Source organism: Eulemur rufifrons, chromosome 2 (genome assembly GCF_041146395.1).
Source record: "Eulemur rufifrons isolate Redbay chromosome 2, OSU_ERuf_1, whole genome shotgun sequence".
Classification (NCBI taxonomy): Eukaryota; Metazoa; Chordata; class Mammalia; order Primates; family Lemuridae; genus Eulemur; species Eulemur rufifrons.
In genome coordinates this window covers 106744039-106766474 of record NC_090984.1, presented here as the reverse complement: position 1 = coordinate 106766474, position 22436 = coordinate 106744039, and the positions used below count along the sequence as shown (strand labels likewise).

The 22436-nt window shown below is 40.7% G+C and overlaps 1 protein-coding gene across 1 annotated transcript in view; it reads left to right on the top strand.

The window, feature by feature from the left end:
* The window catches only part of STON2 (stonin 2), a 139559-nt gene that overhangs the window by 37352 nt on the left and 79771 nt on the right, over window positions 1-22436 (top strand). The window contains exon 5 of the mRNA XM_069465191.1: window positions 11079-11276. Within this exon, the coding sequence (XP_069321292.1) occupies window positions 11079-11276 (198 nt within the window). The remainder of the gene's footprint in view (window positions 1-11078; window positions 11277-22436) is intronic.

Sequence of the window (22436 nt, the reverse complement as noted above, 5' to 3'; positions counted from 1 at the left end):
CATCCTATTTACTTCTATTAAATGCCCAGACTTAATGATCAGATGTGTTTGTCAGGAGAAAGGGAAAAATGTTTATCTTGGTACCTGTCTCATGCAACCTCTCTGTGGATATCCTTTTATGAGAAGGTCATGATCTTGGCCTAAGAGACCTAAATGGGAGGATGAGGACGAGAAGAAGTGGGACTGATGAGCACTGACTGTTCCTAGTCTTGATTTCTGGAGGTAAAAGTGAAGACTTCCTTAGCCAACTGTTTTATACCTGAACATCCTGGCTTGCAAAGAAAAGTTTGGGAAAGAAAGGCTAGCACACACACAAGAAGTAGCTAAGTTACCTGCAATAGTCCTTTCCCATCTCCTAGTTCCCTTTCTTCCTCTCTTCAAAGTTTTTCTGGCAGATGAAGAGCAAAACACAAAAGAATACATCTTTTTAAACTCTGCCACTTAAGTATAAAGCCAAGGGAGCACTGGATTTCAGCCTGGAATGGCAATGTACTGTTCGCCCTAATTAAAATGCAACCAGGCCGTAAGCACAGTGGAGTTAGGGACAAAGAGACTGTCATTAGTGGTAAATCTCTTATTTTTGTGGCATTTCAGTGGACAGGAACTGCACTGGAAAGCTCAGAGAAGCCAGGGAGTTGTTAGTCCTCACCTCGGTGACCTGGCTACTTATTTTATTGTGCACTGAGGCATACCAAGGGTGATTGGATAACCAGCAGCAACAGCTGGTAGGGAAAACAACTCCAGAAATGCTTAAATCCATCAAGGGAACAACTTTCTTTTGGACTTCAATTAGGGCAGGATTTGAAGTGAGTAAGTGCCATCGTTCTTGGTCAGGGACAGAGGAGATAACACAATCTCCCTTAGAAAAATATGATTAAAATAAAATGAGAGCAACAAAAGGCTTTTTATAACCACATGTAGACAAAAGTTGGCATCAGTTCTTTGGACCTGAACATACTAGGAGTGAGGGGGCATATAAAATCATTCCCCTCGAATCTTTTGTGAATATTGTCTTCTCTATTAAAACCCCTGAAATTTAATGGAGGCCAAATGTGGGATTCATGACTTCTTGACTTAATAAGACCATTTTGAGTCAGGTCATCTTTTTTTTTTTTTTTTTTTTTTGTTGAGACAGAGTCTCACTTTGTTGCCCAGGCTAGAGTGAGTGCCGTGGCGTCAGCTTAGCTCACAGCAACCTCAGACTCCTCGGCTTAAGCGATCCTACTGCCTCAGCCTCCCGAGTAGCTGGGACTACAGGCATGCGCCACTATGCCCGGCTAATTTTTTCTATATAGATTTTTAGTTGTCCATATAATGTCTTTCCATTTTTAGTAGAGACGGGGTCTCGCTCAGGCTGGTCTCGAACTCCTGACCTTGAGCAATCCACCCGCCTCGGCCTCCCAGAGTGCTAGGATTACAGGCGTGAGCCACCGCGCCCGGCCGAGTCAGGTCATCTTGATAAATGATCTCTGCAGAAAGATTTTTATTAGAATCTTCAATGTCAAATACTTAAAACAAGTTAGCCACAAAAACACTGTTCCCATCTCCAGTTTGAAAATGCCATATAGTCTAAGGTTGTATGGTAAAAAATGTCAAGAAATTTAACTGAAAACTTATTTGCTGAACCCTGAATTAGATGCATAGATACTCTGCTAAACTATGAGTAGAACTGAAGTGTTTAAAACAAACAATGCTTCTGGTGAATCTATTTAAGTCAAAATTGAAACTTCTTATAGTTCTCTAAAGAAATATTTTTGAAAATGAACCTAAACCCAGCTTGTGTTTTATTCTCATTGGGTCCTTTAGCAATAGTGTTTCAGACTTTTCCTAGCTACAAAAAGTTTGACTAACTTATATAAGGCTTTAAAATTCTACCACACAGCAGGAAGAATATAGCAGTCAACTTACCCTACCACCTGAAATCTGTATACTATATAAGGGTTCTCTCACAGCAAAGGCTGATTTTAAGTATGTGCATTTTATAAGTCTGTGTGTAGAATGTTTGCAAATGGCCTGCAAATGGGCTAAAAGAGCAAAGTTCACCCTCAGAATTACAAGAAAAAATTAAGGCGCTATTGTCAGCATGAGGCTTCCTGTTCACTTGTCATGTTATGCACTGACCTTCTTCCATGGACATGGCAATTTTTCTACAAGGCCAGAGTTGAATTGGACCCATTATGCAGATACTGCAGGATGTGCATAATTACAAACACAAAAAACTTTCATTTCCGGAACATTTGTCCCACAGCCCGCGCAAAACACTAGTATTCCCTTGTGCCTCAAATGTTCTTCCCTAAAAGCCTGGGCTCAGGCCTTCCCATTGTGTCTGGGAAAGCTAATTATCTGGGACTAGAGAAAGAGCCACTTGTTTGGGGGAGGATCAGAGATGACATCAGCCATTTAAGAGGGAGGCAGGGGTGACAGCTGAGAGACTCCATCCTGAAGAAGACTGGCCCAGAAATGAATTTCTATTATGTTGTTCATTCTGGCTAATGGGGGTGAGTGGGGGTAGAATAAGATCCCAACCCTTCTGGTGAATCTGTAGACAAGGGCCACTGCATTGTGCATGCATATGTATTTTTCCACTTTAACAGAGGAGGTCTTATTTTCTTTTAATACCTTGAATTGTTCTTCTCTGCCTCTAAATGTAATCTCGACCTTTGAAGAGTCCATCTCAGACAGTGGTGCCTCCAGGAATGAATTTCCGAAGAGCCCTTCTTCTTCAGGGCAGATGTGGGCTCCGATCCCTCCCCTGGGCTCCAGTTTCTCCCCTGGGCTCCACTCAGCTCTAGCTACTCAGCCTCTCCTGCTGTTCCAGATAAATTCACTGCTCCTGTTGTTGTTCCCTCCACCCGGAGGGCATTTCCTCCACATTTTCACTCAGGACTCTGCTCAAGCATCACTGATCTGCCTTGAGCAGGTCTACACAAACCTACCCGAAGGCCAAAGGAATTGAGAGGTTGAAGAAAGAGGCTGAGAAATCCGGTTTCTCAAAAAGAAACATTCAATAGGGACTTAGGAACAAAAGTTGTGTCTTGGGCTGCTAAGTCATGGTGGATCCCTGAGCTACTACTCCCCAGACCCAGGGTAGCTTACAGACCATAGGGAAGGAATGTGTAGGACAATTGAAGTGGACCCACCAGGGAAAGGCAAGAATTTGCCAAAGGGCAGGATTTATAACATCCAGGTCATTTTGACCTAAGGGCAGGATTTACAGTAAGTATGTGCTCTTACACAAGGAATAGTAGATGACAGGGAAATCTGATAGTCTCAGAATTGGGGTTAATCAGAAGTCATCATGGCAAATTAGCATCCAAGATAGAGTTGCCTCAGCCGCCATAATGGCCTTTTCAGCGAGGCCTAGAACACTCCACCCCTACTCTCTAGCTTTTTCCTGCTTTAAATTTCTTCACAGCCCATGTCTCTACCTGAAATGCGGTGTTATATTTATTAGTTTGCTTGTTTGTTGTCTCTCTTTTTCACAGAGGGAAGGGCCTTTGTTTATCTCCCTTTTTCGCTATCCCAGAATACAGTGCCTGGGATTTAGTAGGTACCCACTTAGTATGTGTTAGATTGGTGAGTGAAAGATGAAAGAGGTATATGAAACCCACTGCAGAGTGACTAAGTGATTGTCATTTATGGGGCTAGTGAGCTGTTAGGTAGAACCTGAAGGATGGCTTCTTCAGTGAAGTCAGTTTCGTTTTGTTGGTTGTTTTTTTTCTTTTTTAAAAAAAACAAAATAGGCAAGAAAACTAGGCTGGTGTCTCATCCACCCTACCCTGTTCTTATTATCTGACAATTATCATCAGTTTGTGATTTTCCCATTATTACACACAATGCACATACACACATATATACGCACATACACAGATGTATACACCATATACATAAACGTAGATAATACACATATACATGCATACATAACATGTACAAACACATATATATACATACACAAACACACACTCATGTTTTTTTCTTGGGGGCTGCTTTAAAAAACACTTAAAACTACTCTCTAGGTTGTTGTTGTATTTAAAGGTACTATCATGCCATGGAAAGGTGGTGAAGCGCTCTTAAAGATAACTTCTTCCAGTTATCTAAAAGGGAACTTAAAATGTTTTATTAAAACTCCAGTGTTCTCCTCTTCCAGAGACTGTGCTAGCTCAACCAGAGAGGACTTTTGGCGTATCTCTCCCTCAGTGTGGGAAACAAAACACAATAAACTACCCATGCATGCATCAATTAACTAGTTTATTCATGCAAAAAAATGTAGGTGCTGGGAATACAACTCTGAGAATGCTGGACACAATCCCTGCTCTCCCGAAGCTGCAGTTACTGAACAGTGGGTCAATCTGTTACTGATGGAGCTTTCTGGAAGTGAACAAGAGCACCTCTGAACTGGTCCTGGGGACAGCTGCTTCATATTGCCAACCATGAAATAGCAGGGGAGCCATAGATGAAGAATGGAATTAGAATTATTTTGTACTCACAGATGGGCATGTTTACAGCATTGGAAAAATCAGACAGCCCTAGTGATTAGACATCAAAGTATAAGACATGACATCAAAACATATGTATTTAAAATTTGAATCTGCCCAGGATCCCAAAGGACAAAAAGAAAGGAAAATATTATATTATTAATAGCTGTGTTGTGTGTGTAACTTGTACACTTATTATTCATTTAACCCCTGTTGCTTCGAGCCCCCGCTGTATGCTGCTCAAGGCTGTGGATATAGCCGAGTGTTCCTGTTCCGTGGAGCATGTTCTACTGTGGGGGTGGGGGGGGCGGTGGAGAATATACCAGAAACACAATAGGGAAGTTGATACAGAGTAGGTATGTTAGGTAATGTGGTAAAGGGGGAGGAGAGAAAAATGAGGCAAAAGAAGGGAATATGGTGAAATGGGTGTGAAATTTTACAGGGATCAGGGAGTGATATTTTGAGAGGTGATGAATGGTGAAGGCCAGAGGGAAACGAGGGCTTGAGCCTCGCAGAGATTGGTACGGAGCCTTCCACGTGGAAGGAGCAGCAAGAGCCCCTGCGGGGTGACTGTGCTCGTGGTGTGTGACTGGAGTGAATGCGGAGAGAAGAGAAGGAGGCGGGGCAGAAAGGTCATGGGGACTCAGACACGTGGGTCCTTGGAGGACTTGGTGAGGATTTTGACTTTTGTTATGGGTGAGATAGGAAGCCATTTGGGAGTTTTCTACAGAGGCATGGCATGATTCAATGTGAATTTAACAGGTGATTCTATTAAAACTGGGAGGCTGCCATAGTGTAGCAGTCCAGAGGATGTAGTTGAGAATAGACTCAGAGGAGAGGACAAATGTAGGAGCTCAGATAGGAGGCCACTGCACTGGTCCAGGCAAGAGAGGACTGTGGCCAGGCCCAGCACTGTAGCTTGGAGATGGTGGAAAGTAACTGGATTCCAGGTATATTTTGAAGGTAGGACCGTCAGAACTTGTGATGGACCAAATGTGAGAAGAATTGAGGATGGCTCCATGGCTTTGTTCTGAGCAGCTGAAAGGATGAAGGAGCTGGTTTGCAGGGACTAACAGGAACTTAGTTTTGGGCATGTAAACTTAGAGATGTAAATGGAGAGTTCAAGTAGAATTGGATGTAAGGATATGTTTGGAAACAATAATCTCTACCACTTAGCCCATTTTGAGTGATTTGTTTGTACCAAACACTTTTTCAGGTGATTTCTCACTTTTAATCTAATCCTTTTACGAGCGTTGTGCTCTTTTTAGCTTCATTTTACAGGTGAAAAAATGGGGGAACAGGCTGGGTGCGGTGGCTCATACCTGTAATCCCAGCACTTTGGGAGGCCAAGGCAGGAGGATCACTTGAGGGCAGGAGTTCGATACCAGCCTGGGCTACATAGTGAGACCCTGTCTCTACAAAAAATTTAAAAATTAGCCAGGTGTGGTGGTGCATGCCTGTAGTCCCAGCTACTTGGGAAGTTGGGGCAGGAGGATCGCTGGAGACCAGGAGTTTGAGGTTGCAGTGAGCTATGACACCACTGCACTCTAGCCCAGGCAACAGAGTGAGACCCTGTCACAAAACAAACAAAAAATAGGAAAGAAAAAATGGGGGAAGAGATGGATTAAGTAACTTGCCCCAGGCTACAAGGCTGGATCCAGGCAATCTGTATCCAGGGTCCTTGCTGTTAACCTCATATAGGAAAGGAGGAGAGGCAGATTTCAATCTTTCTTTCACTGTATTCCTTGCCAGTGGATGTGGCTATGAAGCATGGTGATGGCAGCCACCTCTTGCTGTCTGGCCCAGCCATCAAAGGTCTGGCCCCTGGGAGAAGAGTGGGCTCCAGGTTCAGTACTTTCTTTCTCATTTCAACTAAGCTGTGGCCTGAGGACATTCAACTAGGAACCTGAATAAAATAACTCATACAAGATTTCTAAGCTGAGAACTAAATAAAGTGAGAATAGTTTGAGAGCTGCAGGAACTTTGCCTCTCCCAGACACACTTTTCTTTGTTTCTCTTTCAAGGGAAACATTGGCATTTTATCTAACAAATGTGAAGAGCCAATATGAAAATACAAATAAGTAAAATAGCTTTATTACTGAGTAATCTGTCTTTTTTGATAAATAGTTTTAATAAGTTTTGTTTTGTTAACTATTAAACAATACCAAGAAACATTTTAAAGATGTATATTAAATTATGAAGAACAGCAGTACAACCCATCACCCAGTTTAATGAAAAGAACGTTGTCATCACCCAGAAGCCCCCCATATTCCCCCACCAGTCACATCTTCCCCCTTCACGTCCTCCTTCCTCCCCCCATATCACCACCTCCCTGAGTTTTGTGATAACTGCATTACTTTTCTTGACAGTGTTACTGCCTACACATGCATCAAGAATGATATGATTTAATTTAGCCTGGTTTTGAACTTTATATAAATGGAATAATACTGCATTATTTTGTGACTTGCTCCTTTAACACAACATTATTTGTGAGATTTGTCCATGTCATTATCTGTAGCTGTAGTTCCTTTAGTTTTTATTGCAGTGTATTCCATTGTAGTAATATACCACTATTTATCCATTCTGTTATTGATGGACATTTGGATTGCTGCTTCTTGTTGGCAGTTAAGAACATTCGTCCATGAGCATTCTTTTTATTTTTCTATGAGCATTTTTACTCTCTACCCTGGTGAAGATGTGCCAATGGTTCTTTTGTATAAAAAAGGAGGGGAATTGCTGTGCTCTATGGTGTATTCATCTCCAACTTGATCAGGTAACACCAAGCCATTTTCTAAAGTGGCCCCTGTTTACTTTCCTACCAGCCATACATGAAAGGTACTGGGGCTCCACTTCCTCACCCACACTTGGGCTTGTCATATGTTTCTATTTTTGTCATTGGGGGTTGCAGAAGGATAAGGGGGAAGAGTAATAGTGTCTCATGTGGTTTTAATTTGCATTTCCTAGATTACTAACAAGGAGGTTGAACATCTTTTTTTCTTTGGTGCCATTTGGATTTTTTCTTTCATAAAATGTGTGTTCAAGTATATTCCTGTTGGGTTCTCTGCCTTTTTCTTGCTGATTTTAGGAGTTACGGGGGGTACAAGTGCGGCAGATACCTCCTACCCTGTAGATGGTCTTTTCATTCTTGTTATGATGACTTTTGGTGAAAAGAAGATATTTATTTTAGTGATAAGGAATTTGTTTAATTTTTCTTTAAAGCTTAGTGGTTTCTGTGTCTTGGTAAAGAAAATCTTTCTCTCCCCCACAGTCATGCTGTTGAAAAGGTGGTAGTCAGTGTAATCATCATTCTTTTCTATAAAATATGAGTAATCTATATTTTCTCTTTGGTGGCTCTTTGTCCTTGGTCTTAATATAGTATTGATGTCTGCTTATGGATTTATTAGTTATCCTGTTAAAGATGCTGTGGAATTTCTAATCTGACAAGTAAAATCTTTCATAAATTCTGGTACATTCTCAGCCAGCATTTTTTCAAATATTGCCCCTCTCTCATTTTCTCTCTCCTCTCCTTTGGAACTCAGCTATCTGTGAGACCACCTCACTCTGTCCTCCGTGTGTTTTCATCTCTTTTTCATATATTCATCTTTTTGTCTATGCTGTCCATTCAACTTTGTGTTTACAGTGGTATATTTTTTTTCTTCTCTGGAAGTTTATTAATAGTTCTTTTTCAATTCTACATGTTCCTTTTTTACATTTTTAATTTCTTTTCTTATTTCCTTAAACATATTAAACATAGTTACATTTTCTGCTTAATAATTCTAGTGTCTGAATTCTTTGCAGGTCTGATTCTGTCTGTTCTGCCCACCTCCCCACCCCTTGCTCGCTCTTGTTCAGGGTAACTTGCTTTCTTAATGTGTTTTGTGATTTATTAATTTATGATTTTTTTTTTAACCATGTGCTCATCAACTTAGGAACATTCTGTCTGAGAAGGCTAGTTTGAAGATATCCTTCTCCAGAAAGGATTAGTACTTGCTTTTTCCAGGTGCCTGAGGCCACTGCTAACCTAGCAATACTTCAATTAAAGTCTCAGGCTGGAAGTTTTTCAGACCACACAAGTAGTTTTAGCTGCAAACCCCTATGTGAGACAATCTGTGGTTATTAATTCTCAGGAGATATATTTTTCCGTCTACCCTGTACCTAAGCCTAAGGCAGTTTTCTTTGCTATCTGTAGCTTAAGGGTGGGGCGTATTCCTGATTTATTCTTTAAGCCTTTTGGGAATTCTTGCTTTATGTATCAGATCTTCTGTTCTATTCCCCATTTTGGGTTGGCCTTACGTTCTTTCTCTTTGCCTTCTTCACAAGAGGTTTAAAAAACTCATACTCACAAGTCTCTGCTTTGTTCTAAATCCTCAATGTGAGAATCAGGTTGTGTGCTCTGCTTACTGTTTCTGGGTTCCAGCTTTCACTTGCCGCTGGTAGTTCTTTACTTTCTTGCTTATCTTGTGATATATTTTAGATAATGTTATTACATTTGACCTAATATTTTAATTTTATTTCCACAGTAGTTCAAAGTATCTAATTCTCTTTACTGTAGGAAATGGCAGTCCTAGAATAATAAGCTTTTACAAGTTCAGCTTTGCATTTTATGTTTGATTTTTTTTTTTTAATTTTATTTTTTTCTTCATTTTTAGTGCTTGAATTTTTTTTTTGGTGTTTATGAGGAGGTTTTATAGGTACCAGTTCAGGTTTTTTTTTTTTGTTTGTTTGTTTGTTTGGGACAGAGTCTCACTTTGTTGCCCAGGCTAGAGTGAGTGCCATGGCGTCAGCGTAGCTCACAGCAACCTCAAACTCCTGGGCTCAAGGGATCCTCCTGTCTCAGCCTCCCGAGTAGCTGGGACTACAGGCATGCACCACCATGCCCGGCTAATTTTTTTTTTTTATATATATATTTTAGTTGGCCAGATAATTTCTTTCTATTTTTAGTAGAGACAGGGTCTCGCTCTTGCTCAGGCTGGTCTCGAACTCCTGACCTTGAGCGATCCACCCGCCTCGGCCTCCCAGAGTGCTAGGATTACAGGCGTGAGCCACCGTGCCCGGCCCCAGTTCAGTTTTAATAGGCTATATTTAATATTTACTGTTTTAATATAGACTGTTACGGAATGATTTGTGGTACATCTGTTGACTTAACCAACAAATATTTAATGAGTGCCTACCTTGTGCCAGGCATTATTCCAGGAATGAGGATATAGAATTGAACAAAACAGACTAAAATTTCTGCACCCCTAAGAGCTTAGATTCTTATAGGGAAGACATGGATATGTAGTACATTGGACAGTGCTAGTGCCAAGGAAAAATAAAGCAGACAAGGGGCCTCGCATCTTTGGAGAGAATAGCTCAGTTCAGAAATACCTTGCAGAGAGGATGATATTTTTAAAGAAAAGAGGGCATGAGCTATGAGCCCTCCAGAACAAGGAACTTAATGTTTTATAAATGCCTAAGAGAATAAGGAATGATAATTCCCTTTAGTTTTATATTTATACAGTGTCACAAATAATTGCTTTTTATTCTTTCTTCTCTCTTAAATCTCAGTTTTCTCTTGCTATTTCTTAACCCAACTCTGTAGTTTTCGTTCTCCAGCCAGAACTGACTATATCATCTTGGGCAAGTTTCTTATCCTCTCTGAGTCTGCTTCCCCTCGTGTAAAAAAAGAGTACTGCCTACCTCTCAGGATTGATAGATGAAACAAGATAACATTTGTAAAAGTGCCTGAATGTCATGGGTACTCAATAAATGATGATTTCTTTCTTCTTTTTATTCTTTCTTCCCTGTCCATGCTCTTTTCAGCACTTGTTGATAAATTTGCAATGGTGTGATTCTTATGCAGGACTGTGGAGATAGCATGTTGTAGATAATTAACTAAAGACAAATTAGGAGAATTTGAAAGTTGGATTTTTTAAAAAAAAAAAAAAACTACTTTCTAAAATAATTTTTGAAGGATGATTTGCTGCTCAAGGCTAAGAAGATAAAGCCAAACTGCATTTCCCCAATATTTTTTATTGTATGGTGTGCAGTATAGCAGCCCTAGTAAATCCCCATTTGTACATGTGACTGTCTGCAGAATCTCCAGTTATAGTCAAACTCAGAGCAAGCAGAGGCATATTGCATGCATGTACATATATAGTCAAGTTTCTACTATTATTTCTTAACCTGAACTGGCTCTAATTTTGCAGGGTTCATCGGTGAGTTTTATTGAGAATATCGGTGTGCCACTAACAGTGGAGGAAATGTAAGGGTGAGGATGAAACTACAAGACTCATGCAGTTTGGGTTTGAATGAAGCTGAAATCTAAATTTAGAAATAAAATTAGACCTTAAAGTAACTCATATTCCTCAATGAGATTTTCTTTGATTCGAGGGCCCTGAGACCTTAGTTTTCACACTAGTTTGATACTGACTCACCATGGGTTCTCAGTCCATCAGTTTTCCCCATCTGCACCGTGAGTGATACCTCATACCAGACTTCCTTGCCTTGTACGGCTGCTGAGATTTCGTAGGATCTCAGTGACATTAAAGTAAGACAACCACTAAAGGAAAACAAAGTACAACTATTTATATCGTGTGCTTCTGGGTTTTGGTTTGTCCCCAGCCCTACCCTTGACCATGCCCTGCTGGACGTGCCCTTCCTTCGACTCCCTAAGGAGATGCCCTCTGACCTCTGAGAGCAGCTGGACCACCCATTCTGAAGACACCAGCAGTCCTAGTTTTGTCCGCTCATACACAGACCTGCAGCTCATCAATGCTGAGGAGCAGACGAGTGGCCCGGCTTCTGGGGCTGACTCAACTGGTAAGATGGAGCCCCAAGCCAGAGGGCTTTGCAAATCACTTCTGCTGTTCTCAGGTCCTCCTTAAAGTCGTCTTAAAATCTTTGCAGCCAGCTTTGTTTGCAGAATGAGTACAGGTGTAATCATCTGGCCAAAAAGCTAGAATCCAGAGTGGTTTGGAATTGCATTGGGAAAAATGTACAAACAGATTGGCTGGTGGGTTGGCAGATTATTCATACTGGGAAACCATTTGACAGTGTATCTTAAAGTGTTATTTTCCGACTGTTTGCTACAAATACCATTCCCTGTCAATTTATTTTCTCCTGGGATTACTGAACTATGTGTAATATGCACAAGGCTGAATCTTTCATCCTACCACCCACACATCTCCCTTTTCAGCAAGAAGGAGGTAGATTTAAGCAGAGAAAAAGTGAATGTTCTGTGAAGCAGAATTTTGCAGTTCAGTGTTTATTCTGTTGTGCCTCAGTTGAGCAATGTAGCCATGTCCCATGGCTCATATATTAACCTTTCCAGTGGTCATAGGATGGAATGCTGGCCTTCTTTGCAGGTGGAATATGGATGGCTCTGTCAACAACTACTGTATTATTGGCAAGGTTTTGGATGGCATTGGAAAGATGCCATATGTTCTTGGAGTTCTGGTTATTTGGCCCAAGAGATTGGTTTCCTCTGAAAGTGATAGTTACTGCTAGTTTCTCTGCAGATGAAATTATCCAGTATGTCAACGCTATTTGTTTTTCCTTGTCAAAAAGATTGTCTAGAAGTTTCTAGATAATTTTTCAAATTTGGATAATGTTTGCCCTCATGCTGCCTCGTGCTGTGTGCTGTTGAGTTCTACAACAGGGATCTTTCTTGCAGACAAAAGGGTTCAGACAGGATTTGGTTTGGTATTTGGTAATATTGCAGAGGGATCCTAGTTCATTACACACTTGCTCTTTCTTCACAAGCCACAGTTCAATGTGGCGTTTTGTTTGCACATACAGTCATTCAATTCTGGTTAATCTCTGTGTCTGATGATCCTGGTCAGTGGCTGAAATATGCCCACACGACCCCATTTCCACTGTTGAAGCATCTCACGGATGGGAAGGCACCTTCAGCAGCTGAGCAGTTAGGAAGAGAGACTGAGCTCAACTCCCCACTTCACCTCCACTCACTCTCAGCCTCCTTTCAGGCCTTCCTGTGGAGGAGGCACACGTGGCTTGGGTGGGAGTGCCCAGACTCTGGAGTCAGAGTGCTCAGGTTCAAATCCTGGTCCTGCCATTTACCTGCTGTGTGACCTCAAGCAGGATCCTTTACGACTTCTCTGGAAAATGAGAATAATAATAGTACTTATCTCACCAACCTGTTATCAGCTTCGAGTAAGACAATTTACGTAGAACAATTTACATGATGCCTGACACAGAATAAGTGATCATCAAGGATGAAACTGCTTCCTTTTTCTGCTGCAGCATTCTTGTTGCTTTGGAGAAATGCAAAATGGGGCCCTCGCTGAAGGAAAAGTCAGAATCTTGGGGTGCAGGCTGTTTTTACAGTGGCCTCTCTACATCAAGTGATGAAAATCAGAGTCCTAGCCTGAACTGGACATTTTTAATCTGTCTCCAAAGCTTATAATTATTTTTAGCATCTCCCTTTTCTAAAGTCACTCTAACAGTGTTATAGTTTGCACCAAGAAAACCTCCTCCCTTGGTGTTTTGGTCAGGGTCCTGGCAGGAAGCTGATGGTGCCCTAAAAAGGGTTTATCTGGAGAGGTTAATGAAGGGACAGAGGAAGCAAGAGCTAGAATCATAGAGGAGGGGCTGCCTAACAGATGCTCTGGCTGTAGGAAGGACAGAGCCACTGCAGAGATTTGACCAAGCAGGGAGATAGGGAGAAATAAATACCCAGATCTCGTGCTGGTGTTTCCCTTGGCAGATCACAGCCAGCAGCCAAAGGGCATGAAGCCCTGGTGAGGCAGCCTAGAGTTCAGTCACTGCAGCAGGTAGAGAGTGGATCTGGGGCTGAAGGGGTGGAACAAATAGAGAATAACCAACACACTTTGGTCGCCACCAGGAACTAAATGGCCCCTAGATCAGGCTTGCTCCAGACACTCAAGTGTAAAACCAGGCCTGGAGTATGAGGAGGGATGATCTTCTTTCTTCAACAGGAGGCAGTTTCCACAGCTAAAGGGAGGGTAGAGGCATGGCCTTTGGGTACCTATCTTCTTTTGCAGGAGTAATAATCATAGCCAGCACTTACTGAGTGTGCACTGTGTGCCAGTACATGAGGTGTCTTATCTCTGTCCTTTACAACAGTCCTGCAAGGCAGGTCTCATTCTCCCCATTTTCTAGCTGACACCAGGTCTGAGGAAGGTTACGAAACATATTTAAAAGAATACCAGATCAGGCGCAGTGGCTCATGCCTGTAATTCCAGCACTTTGGGAGGCTGAGGCAGGAGGTTTGCTTGAGCCCAGGAGTTTTAGATTGCAGTGTGCTATGATTGCACCACTGCACTCCAGCCTGGGAGACAAAGCAAGACCCTGTCTGAAGAAATAAAAAAGAATACCACTGAGAAATGGACAACCTGGACTTCAATCAAAGTTCCAAAGCCTTTTTCAGTAGTTTCCCAAACCTGGTGGTGCCCCAAGTTACCATGGTAACCAGTTTGCTGTGTTACCCTCGAGACTTTCTTCTATACAGAGGATGCATACAAATATAATACATATATTGCATTGGGGTTATTTTATTTTATTTTATTTTTGAGACAGAGTCTCACTCTGTTGCCCAGGCTAGAGTGCTGTGGCATCAGCCTAACTCACAGCAACCTCAAACTCCTGGGCTCAAGCGATCCTCCTGCCTCAGCCTCCCGAGTAGCTGGGACTACAGGCCTGCACCACCATGCCCAGCTAATTTTTTCTCTATATATTTTTAGTTGTCCAGCTAATTTCTTTCTATTTTTAGTAGAGACAGGGTCTTGTTCTTGCTCAGGCTGGTCTCGAACTCCTGAGCGCAAGCAATCCTCCCGCCTCGGCCTCCCAGAGTGCTAGGATTACAGGCATGAGCCACCACGCCTGGCCTAGGGGTTATTTTTAATATAAATAGGACCAAGGGATTTAAAATAAGATGTGTAGCAGGCAGAGCTTGAGGAGAGGATAAAGTTCATGTTCCTTAACAGATATAAATGCCCACAGATAATTGCTATATGCCTACAGTATCATGTTATATAAACAAGTTTCTGGACACACTCCACTTTGAAAAGAAATATTCCTGTTCTTTAGAAATCAGGCAAGGGCTCAGGTTGGCCCAGGTGCTAGAGAATGCTTCTATCTGCTTATAATGGAATAGTATTCCTTTGCATCTCACCTCCACCCACCCCTCCAGGCCCCGAGGTGAAACCAGGAACCTCCAAGACCCTGGGAAATGAGAGGCAGTGAGGTGAGTCCTCAGAGAGCAGTTCCACAGTGTCTGGATGCAGCCCGAGCTATGGGAACCCCAAGAGGCTCTTCCTGAACATACGGAGCTGTGCAATCAGGGTAGAGTTCTGGCTTTGAAAAGCCTTGAACTCATCTAGAGTCCTAGGATAGAAAGAAGAGAAGGAAAAGCAAAGTTTAGGAGAATGACCAAGTGTTTTTAAACCTATGGCACTTATCCACTTACCCCGATAGTAGGGAATTTTAAAATGCTTTCAGTTGAGCTATTGAGAGCTTTAAGAGAATCTGTCCACACTGGAAAGACCCCCAGCCAGGTGATGACCTCTCCTTACCTGGTGCCAGGACTGTGGCAGTGCCAGCCTCTGGGAAGCCCTACTTTAAGGCTGGATGGTTCTGTTGGGGATACACTGAATCACTCTGGGGCCATGGGGCAGATTCCCATCTGTCTGTCTCTCCTCTGGGTGAGCCATCTCTCCAAAGCTTCCCTTTCTCATCTGTGAAATAGGGCTAAGAGTCCCTGCCCAGGCAGGATGACAGGGTGTATGTAAAGGTGTTTCGTACAATGCAAAGTGCTATATGAATAAGAAAAATCCCGAATTTGATATCTCTTTGCCTTATTTCCCTTTGATACGGGAAATAAAGATCATTACTGCCTACTCCTGTATTACCGCAAAAAGGACTATCAACTATACGCATGTGGGATGAGATCTGAGCAGGGCTTTGCATTTCTCAGCAGCAAGTGCCAGGCAAATACAGAAAGGTGCTGTAGGAAAGCCCTTGGGGAGACTTTTGTCATCGATGCCTCACACACCTCTATACCCTTTAGCATTGTGGAAGGAGGTAGAGGATGAAGAGCTCCCTGTCTACGAGCACCTTTGTCTAGAGCCAGGCTCTCCCTCCCAGCACAGTGTGTGATGGTGAGGGCAGGCCACAGATGTTCTGTGATTTGCCTCTTGCATGGAGAGGGACTGTGGTGCCCCCGGCCCAGCCTGTTTACCTTGGCCCTGTTGCTTGGTAGTGGACTGCAAGGAGCCCAGCTGCGGCCTCTTCCCTGTCATCTGTGGTGAGAGTTCTGCAGGGATTTGGTAGCTGCACAGGGCAGTCTGATTCCCAGCATAATGGTGGAGGGAAAGACTCTGTGATCAGCCTACACTTTCTTCTCATTTTCTCACCAAGGGGATAATTAGGAGGAAGGAAAACAAATCTCCTCACCTTGGTTAAATCACAGGGTGTGGGACAGAGCTGGAGAGGAGTGGTGATGTTTGCTCTGGGGTTCAGCTCTCCAGAGCAAGTGGCAGGAGAGTTGGGAATAAGCAAGACTCCAAATAACACTCTCACCCTCCATCTCCGAAGGGTCCCCTTCGCCTAGATAAGACGGGCACACCCTGTTGTCTTCACCAGTCAGAGTAGCTCTGAAATGACACCAGGTTTACATAGGTTGATGAACAGTAAGAGGGTCGAGGGAACAAAAGCAAGACTTCTGCCTTTGAAGTCCGTTTCATCCAGGGAAGAGAAAACACATAAGTGTTTGCAGTAGGACAAGCTGCTAACTGGTGGGCTTCAGTTTTGGTTTTCTTTCCCATACAAGAAAAGTACAGATTAACGTGTGGCATTAGAACCATTCTAACACTTGCTAAAATGTTGGAAACCAGAGAAACCAGAAAGAAATATTTTGACGAACTTGCTGGATTAGTTAGCTTTCTAAAGTTAGCCCTACTTTGTCTTATGCTCTGCTAAACCTCTTTGACTTTTTTTTTTTTAATTCTAGTTTCAGTGGACCCAAGAATACATTTTGCTAAACATGTATTTAAATACAAAGAAGTATTTAAACCCTCATGGGCTTTAAAACAAATTTAGACCAGATGTTCTTGATTCATATGCATTTAACTGACATAGTGGAATTTGGCCAGAACAGTAGGATATCCCTAGAGATTTTGCTCTCATTTTTTTCTCAGAAACAAGTGTTTGTGACGAATTATGGACTGGGGACATCAGTGCTTGTGACAGTAACTTTTTAGATACTCAGAAAGGTTCTCTTGTCATTATTAAGAGCATCACCTGAGCTGTGTGTCTGTGTACAAGATAGAACATGTTTCTCTGTTGCCTGTTTTGTCGTAAACCCGCTGTGGCTTGTAGAGCTCTAAACCAGGGTCTGAGGCCCAAATCCGCAGGTAAACCTGATCATCATTGTGCTTGAAGGGATTATAGGGGATTTTTGTTGTTTTTAAGATACACCTGTGTTTTATGATTTTTTTTTTTTAGACCTTGAATATATTTTGCTTAGGAAACAAAAACAAATTAACTTATTTGAAAAATTTTTCTCTCTAGCTACAAATTTCAGAGATATTCATATTCTTCCTGAATAATAGTTTCTTCCCTCAAAATAGAAGAACAATTAGAACAGTTTTTTTAAACAAATCACGTTTTTTTCTTTCATTAACATATACAAATTTGGCCTTATTTCTATTCATAAAAATTCTTGTCTCCATTTGCTATGTATTTGGACTTTAATCAGTATTAGAAAAAACAAAAAACTCTAATGATTGCTTTCTTTGAAACTTTCTCCAGAGGGGTTCAAAATTTCTCAGAAATATAAATGTTTATTGAGTACCTACCTTTACTGGTCTCTGGAAACACAAAGAAAAGTAAGTTATGTGATATTTTCCCATGAAGAATCGATAATCTGCAAACAGCTTTTTTGCCGTTAAAAGGATTTATAGACCGGAAGTAGTGGTGGTGTGGTGGCCTCTAATCTCAGTACTTTGGGAGGGTGAGGAAGGAGGATTGCCTGAGGCCAGGAGTTTGAGATCAACCTGGGCTACATATCAAGATCCTGTCTTTACCAAAAACAAAACAAAACAAAACACAACAACTGAAATAATAATAATTGTTATAATAAGTAAAAATTTTTAAAAGAATTTTTAGATATAATTTTAAAAATTGCTTCTATTTATATAACATCTACTGTGTGCCAGGAATGTGCTACATGCTTTATACTTTTATTATTCTTTTAATCTCCACAATCTTATAATTTTTTTTTTTTTTTTTTTTTTTTTTGAGACAGAGTCTCACTCTGTTGCCCGGGCTAGAGTGAGTGCCGTGGCTTCAGCCTAGCTCACAGCAACCTCAAACTCCTGGGCTCAAGCGATCCTCCTGCCTCAGCCTCCCGAGTAGCTGGGACTACAGGCATGCGCCACCATGCCCGGCTAATTTTTTGTATATATATATTTTAGTTGTCCATATAATTTCTTTCTATTTTTAGTAGAGACGGGGTCTCACTCTTGCTCAGGCTGGTCTCGAACTCCTGACCTCGAGCGATCCACCCGCCTCGGCCTCCCAGAGTGCTAGGATTACAGGCGTGAGCCACCGCGCCCGGCCCACAATCTTAAAAGTAGATATTACTATCCCATTTTATGGATGCAGAAATAATGGCTAAAGAGGTTAAAGTCAAACAAACAAAAAAGGTAGAGTTGGGATTCAACCCAAGGCTCGATCCTTGGCTCACCCTGCCACGTGCCTGGTGTACTCTAAGAGGCTTGTGTTTGTGAACATAGGGGGTTGTGGGAAGGAGCAATTAGAGAGAACCCTCCGAGAGGCAGTGCTGCTTCCTCTGCATCTGCACGTCCTGGGAGCTGTGTACAAACTGCCCTTAGGTGTAGATTTCACTGGGAGGCAATTATTTGTTTAGGAATCTCCCACTAGACTGAGACCTTCTTAGAAGCAGGAACCACATCCATTGTCTATTCTCCAGCAAGTGGCCTGGCACATTGAAATTACACAGTGGATCTTTAAATTAACGATTCTTTTTTAAATTTTAATTTTTTAATTGGAAAGTGACAAATTATAGTTGTATGTGTTTATGGGGTACAAAGTGATGTTTATGATTGTTTAATACAATGTGGAACAATTAAGCTTATTAACATATCCATCACCTCAAATACTTATTTTTTGTGGTAAGAACATTTGAAATGTACTTTCTTAGTGATTTTGAAATCTGCAGTACATTATTTTTATTACATTCACTGTTCTGTGCAATATATTTCAAAGAAAAAAACGTTGTTACCCCTAATTGAGGCTTTGTACCCTTTGACCATTATCTTTCTTTTTCTCCCTTGCCCCAAGCTCTGGAAACCACCATTCTACTCTGCTTTTTTGAGTTCCATTGTTTTAGATTCCACCTATAAGTGAGAACACATGGTATTTATCTTTCTGTGCCTGGCTTATTTCACTTAGCATACTGTTCTCCAATTCCATCCGTGTTTTTGCAAATGACAAAATTTCTTTTTAAAAGCTAAATAGTATTCCACTGTCTATATGCCACATTTTCTTTATTCATTTATCTATTGCTGGACACTGAGGTTGATTCTATAACTTGTCTGTTATGCATAGTCCTCCAATGAAAGTGAGAATGCAGACATTTCTTTGACATACCGATTTCAAAGGTTTTGGGTAAATACCCAGAAGTGTGGTTTCTGGATCATATGGTAATTACATTTTTAGTTTTGTGAGTAACTGCCATACAGTTTTCCTTAACAGCTGTACTAATTTACATTCTCACCAACAGTGTACTAGCATTTCACTTTCTCCATGTCCTCGCCAACATGTTATATTTTGTCTTTTTGGTTTTTTTGAGACAGGATCTTCCTGGGGGCATGGGAGAAATAGATCTAGGTCTAGATCTCTTGCCTGGGCTGGAGTGCAGAGGCATGATCATAGCTCAGTGCAACCTCAAACCCCTGGGCTCAAATGATTTTCCTGCCTCTGCCTCCTGCATAGCTGAGACCACAGGCATGCGCCACCACACCTGGCTGATTTTTCTGTTTTTAGTACTGTTTTTAGTAGAGACAGGTCTCGCTCTTGCTCAGGCTGGTCTCGAACTGCTGAGCTCTAGCGATCCTCCCACCTTGGTCTCTCACAGTGCTAGGATTACAGGCGTGAGCCACCCCGCCTGGCCTTCTTTTAACCCTTTGTATTTCTGTGGTATCAGTTGCAATGTCTTCTTTTTCATTACTAATTTTATTTATTTAAGTCTTCTTTTTTTCTTAGTCTAGCTAAAAGTTTGTTGATTTTGTTTATTTTTTCAAAACACCAACTCTTAGTTTCATTGATCTTTTGTATTGTTTCTCTAGTCTCTATTTATTTCTGCTTTGATCTTTATTATTTCTTTCCTTCTGCTGACATTGGGATTAGTTTATTCAACTTTTTCTGTTTCCTTGAGGCATAACGTTAAAGCTGTTTATTTGAAATCTTTCTCTTTTTGATATATGCATTTATTACTATAAACTTTTGTCTTAGAACTGCTTTTGCTGTATCTCATGAATTTTGGTATGTTGTGTTCCCATTTTCGTTTGTCTCAAGATATTTTTAAATTTTCCTTTTAATTTTTTTCATTGGCTCATTCAGAATTATATTTAATTTTCATATATTTATGAATTTTATGAAATTCCTCATGTTATTGATTTCTAGTTTCATACCACTGTAGTCAGAAAAGGTACTTGATATAATTTCAATCTTCTTAAGTTTTCTTCTTCTTTTTTTGGTAGAGATGGGGTTTCACTGTGCTGCTCAGGCCAGGCTTGAACTCCTGGCCTCAAGTGATCCTCCGACCTTGGCTTTCAAAGTGCTGGGATTACAGATGTCAGCCACTGCATTTGGCCTCAATCTTAAATTTTCTAAGACTTGTCTTGTGACCTAGCATATGATCTATCCTGGGTAATATTCTATGTGCACTTGAGAAGAATGGGTATTCTGTTGCCGTTGGTTGGAATGTTTTGGATATGTCTGTTAGGTCTATGTGGTCTAAAGTGCTGTTCAAGTCCAGTGTTTCCTTATTGATTTTCTGTCTGGATGATCTGTCCATTGTTGAATGTGGGATATTGAAGTTCCCTACTATTACCATATTACAATATATCTCTCCCTTCAGAGCCTTTAATATTTGTTTTATGTATTTAGCTGCTTCAGTGTTGGGCACAAAAATGTTTACAACTGTTAGATCCTCTTGATAAATTGACCCTTTTATCATTATGTAATATCCTTTTTTGGTCTCTTTTTTTACAGTTTTTGACTTAAAGTATATTTTTTCTGATGTAAGTACAGCTACCCCTGGTCTCTTTGGGTTTCCATTTGTGTGGAATATCTTTTTCCATTTCTTCACTTCTAGTCTATGTGTGTCTTTAACAGTGAGGTTGGTCTCTTGTAGGTCGCATATAGTTGTGTCTTATTTTTTCATTCATTCAGTAACTTTATGTCTTTTTATTTGATAATTTAATCTATTTACATTCAAGATAATTATCGATAGGTGAGGGTTTGCTACTGCCATTTTGCTCATTGTTTTCTGGTTGTTTTGTAGATTCTTTCTTCCTCTCTTGCTGTCTTCCTTTGTGGTTTGATGGTTTTCTGTAGTGGTATGCTTTGAATCCTTTCTATTTTTATTTTGTGCTTCTACTAAAGATTTTTGTTTTGTGATTACAAAGAGGCTGACATAGAACATCATATACTTAAAATAGCCTATGTCTAGCTGATAGCAACTTAACTTTGATTGTATACAACAACTCTACACTCTTACTCCTCTTTCCCTGCCCACATGTTATGTTTTTGATGTCAGAATTTATACTGTTTTCTAACGGGTATCCCTTTATAATTTATTTTATCTATAGTTGTAACTAATAGTTTGGTCTTTTAACCCTTGTACTAGGGATAAAATTGCCTTACACACCATCATTACAGTCCTAGGGTATTCTCAGCATAGCACTGTTTTGCTTATAGTATTGAGTTTGTTCATTCACAACTTTTATGTTATTAATTAGTGGTCTTTTGTTTTACCTTAAGGAACTCTATTTAGCAATTCCTATAAGGTGGGACTAGTGGACAAATTAGGACCTACTCTGTGCCAGCCACTGGGCTAGGATCTGACTATGAAAAAATGAACTCCCTTAGCTTTTGTTTGTTGGAAAATTTTATTTCTCCCTCATTTTGGAAAGGCAGCTTTGTTGGATAAAGTATTCTTGGTTGGCAGGTTTTTTGGTTTTGGGGGGGTGGTTTGCCTTTAGCATTTTCCACATACCATCCCACTCTCTGCTGGCCTGCAGGGTTTCTGCTGAGAAATTTGCAGGTAGTTTTATTGTGACCCCTTTGTATGTGATGTTTCTTATCTCTTGGTGCTCTCAAAATATTTGTTTTGTCTTTGATATTTGATAATTTGATTATTATGTATCTTTGTGAACTCTTCCTTAGGTTGAATTTGATTGGAGACTTCTGTACCTGAATGTTTTGGTCTCTCCTCACACTAGGGAAATTTTCAGCCATTATTTCTTTAGATACACTTTCTCACCCCTTTTCTCTTTCTTCTCCTTCTGAATTATGTGTAGGTTAGATCTCTTGATGATGTACCATAATTCATAGAGGCTTTCTTCATTCTTTTCCATTCTTTTTTGTTTGTTTGTTTCTCTCATTGTATCATTTCAAATGTTCTGTCTTTGAGCTCACTGATTCTTTCTTCAGCTTGATCAAGCTTGCTGTTGAAGTTTTCTGTTGCAGTTTTTAGTTCAGTCATTGTGTTCCTCACCTTTTGGATTTGTCTTTTTTTTTTTTTTTTAGTATTTCTATTTCTTTGTCAAACTTCTCATTTTGTTCATGTATTGTTTTCCAAATTTCATTTAATTTTTTAATTTGTATATTCTTGCAGTTCACTGAACTTCTTTAAGAGGATTATTCTGAATTTTTTGTCTTTCCTTTTACAGATATCCCTTTCTTTGGGGT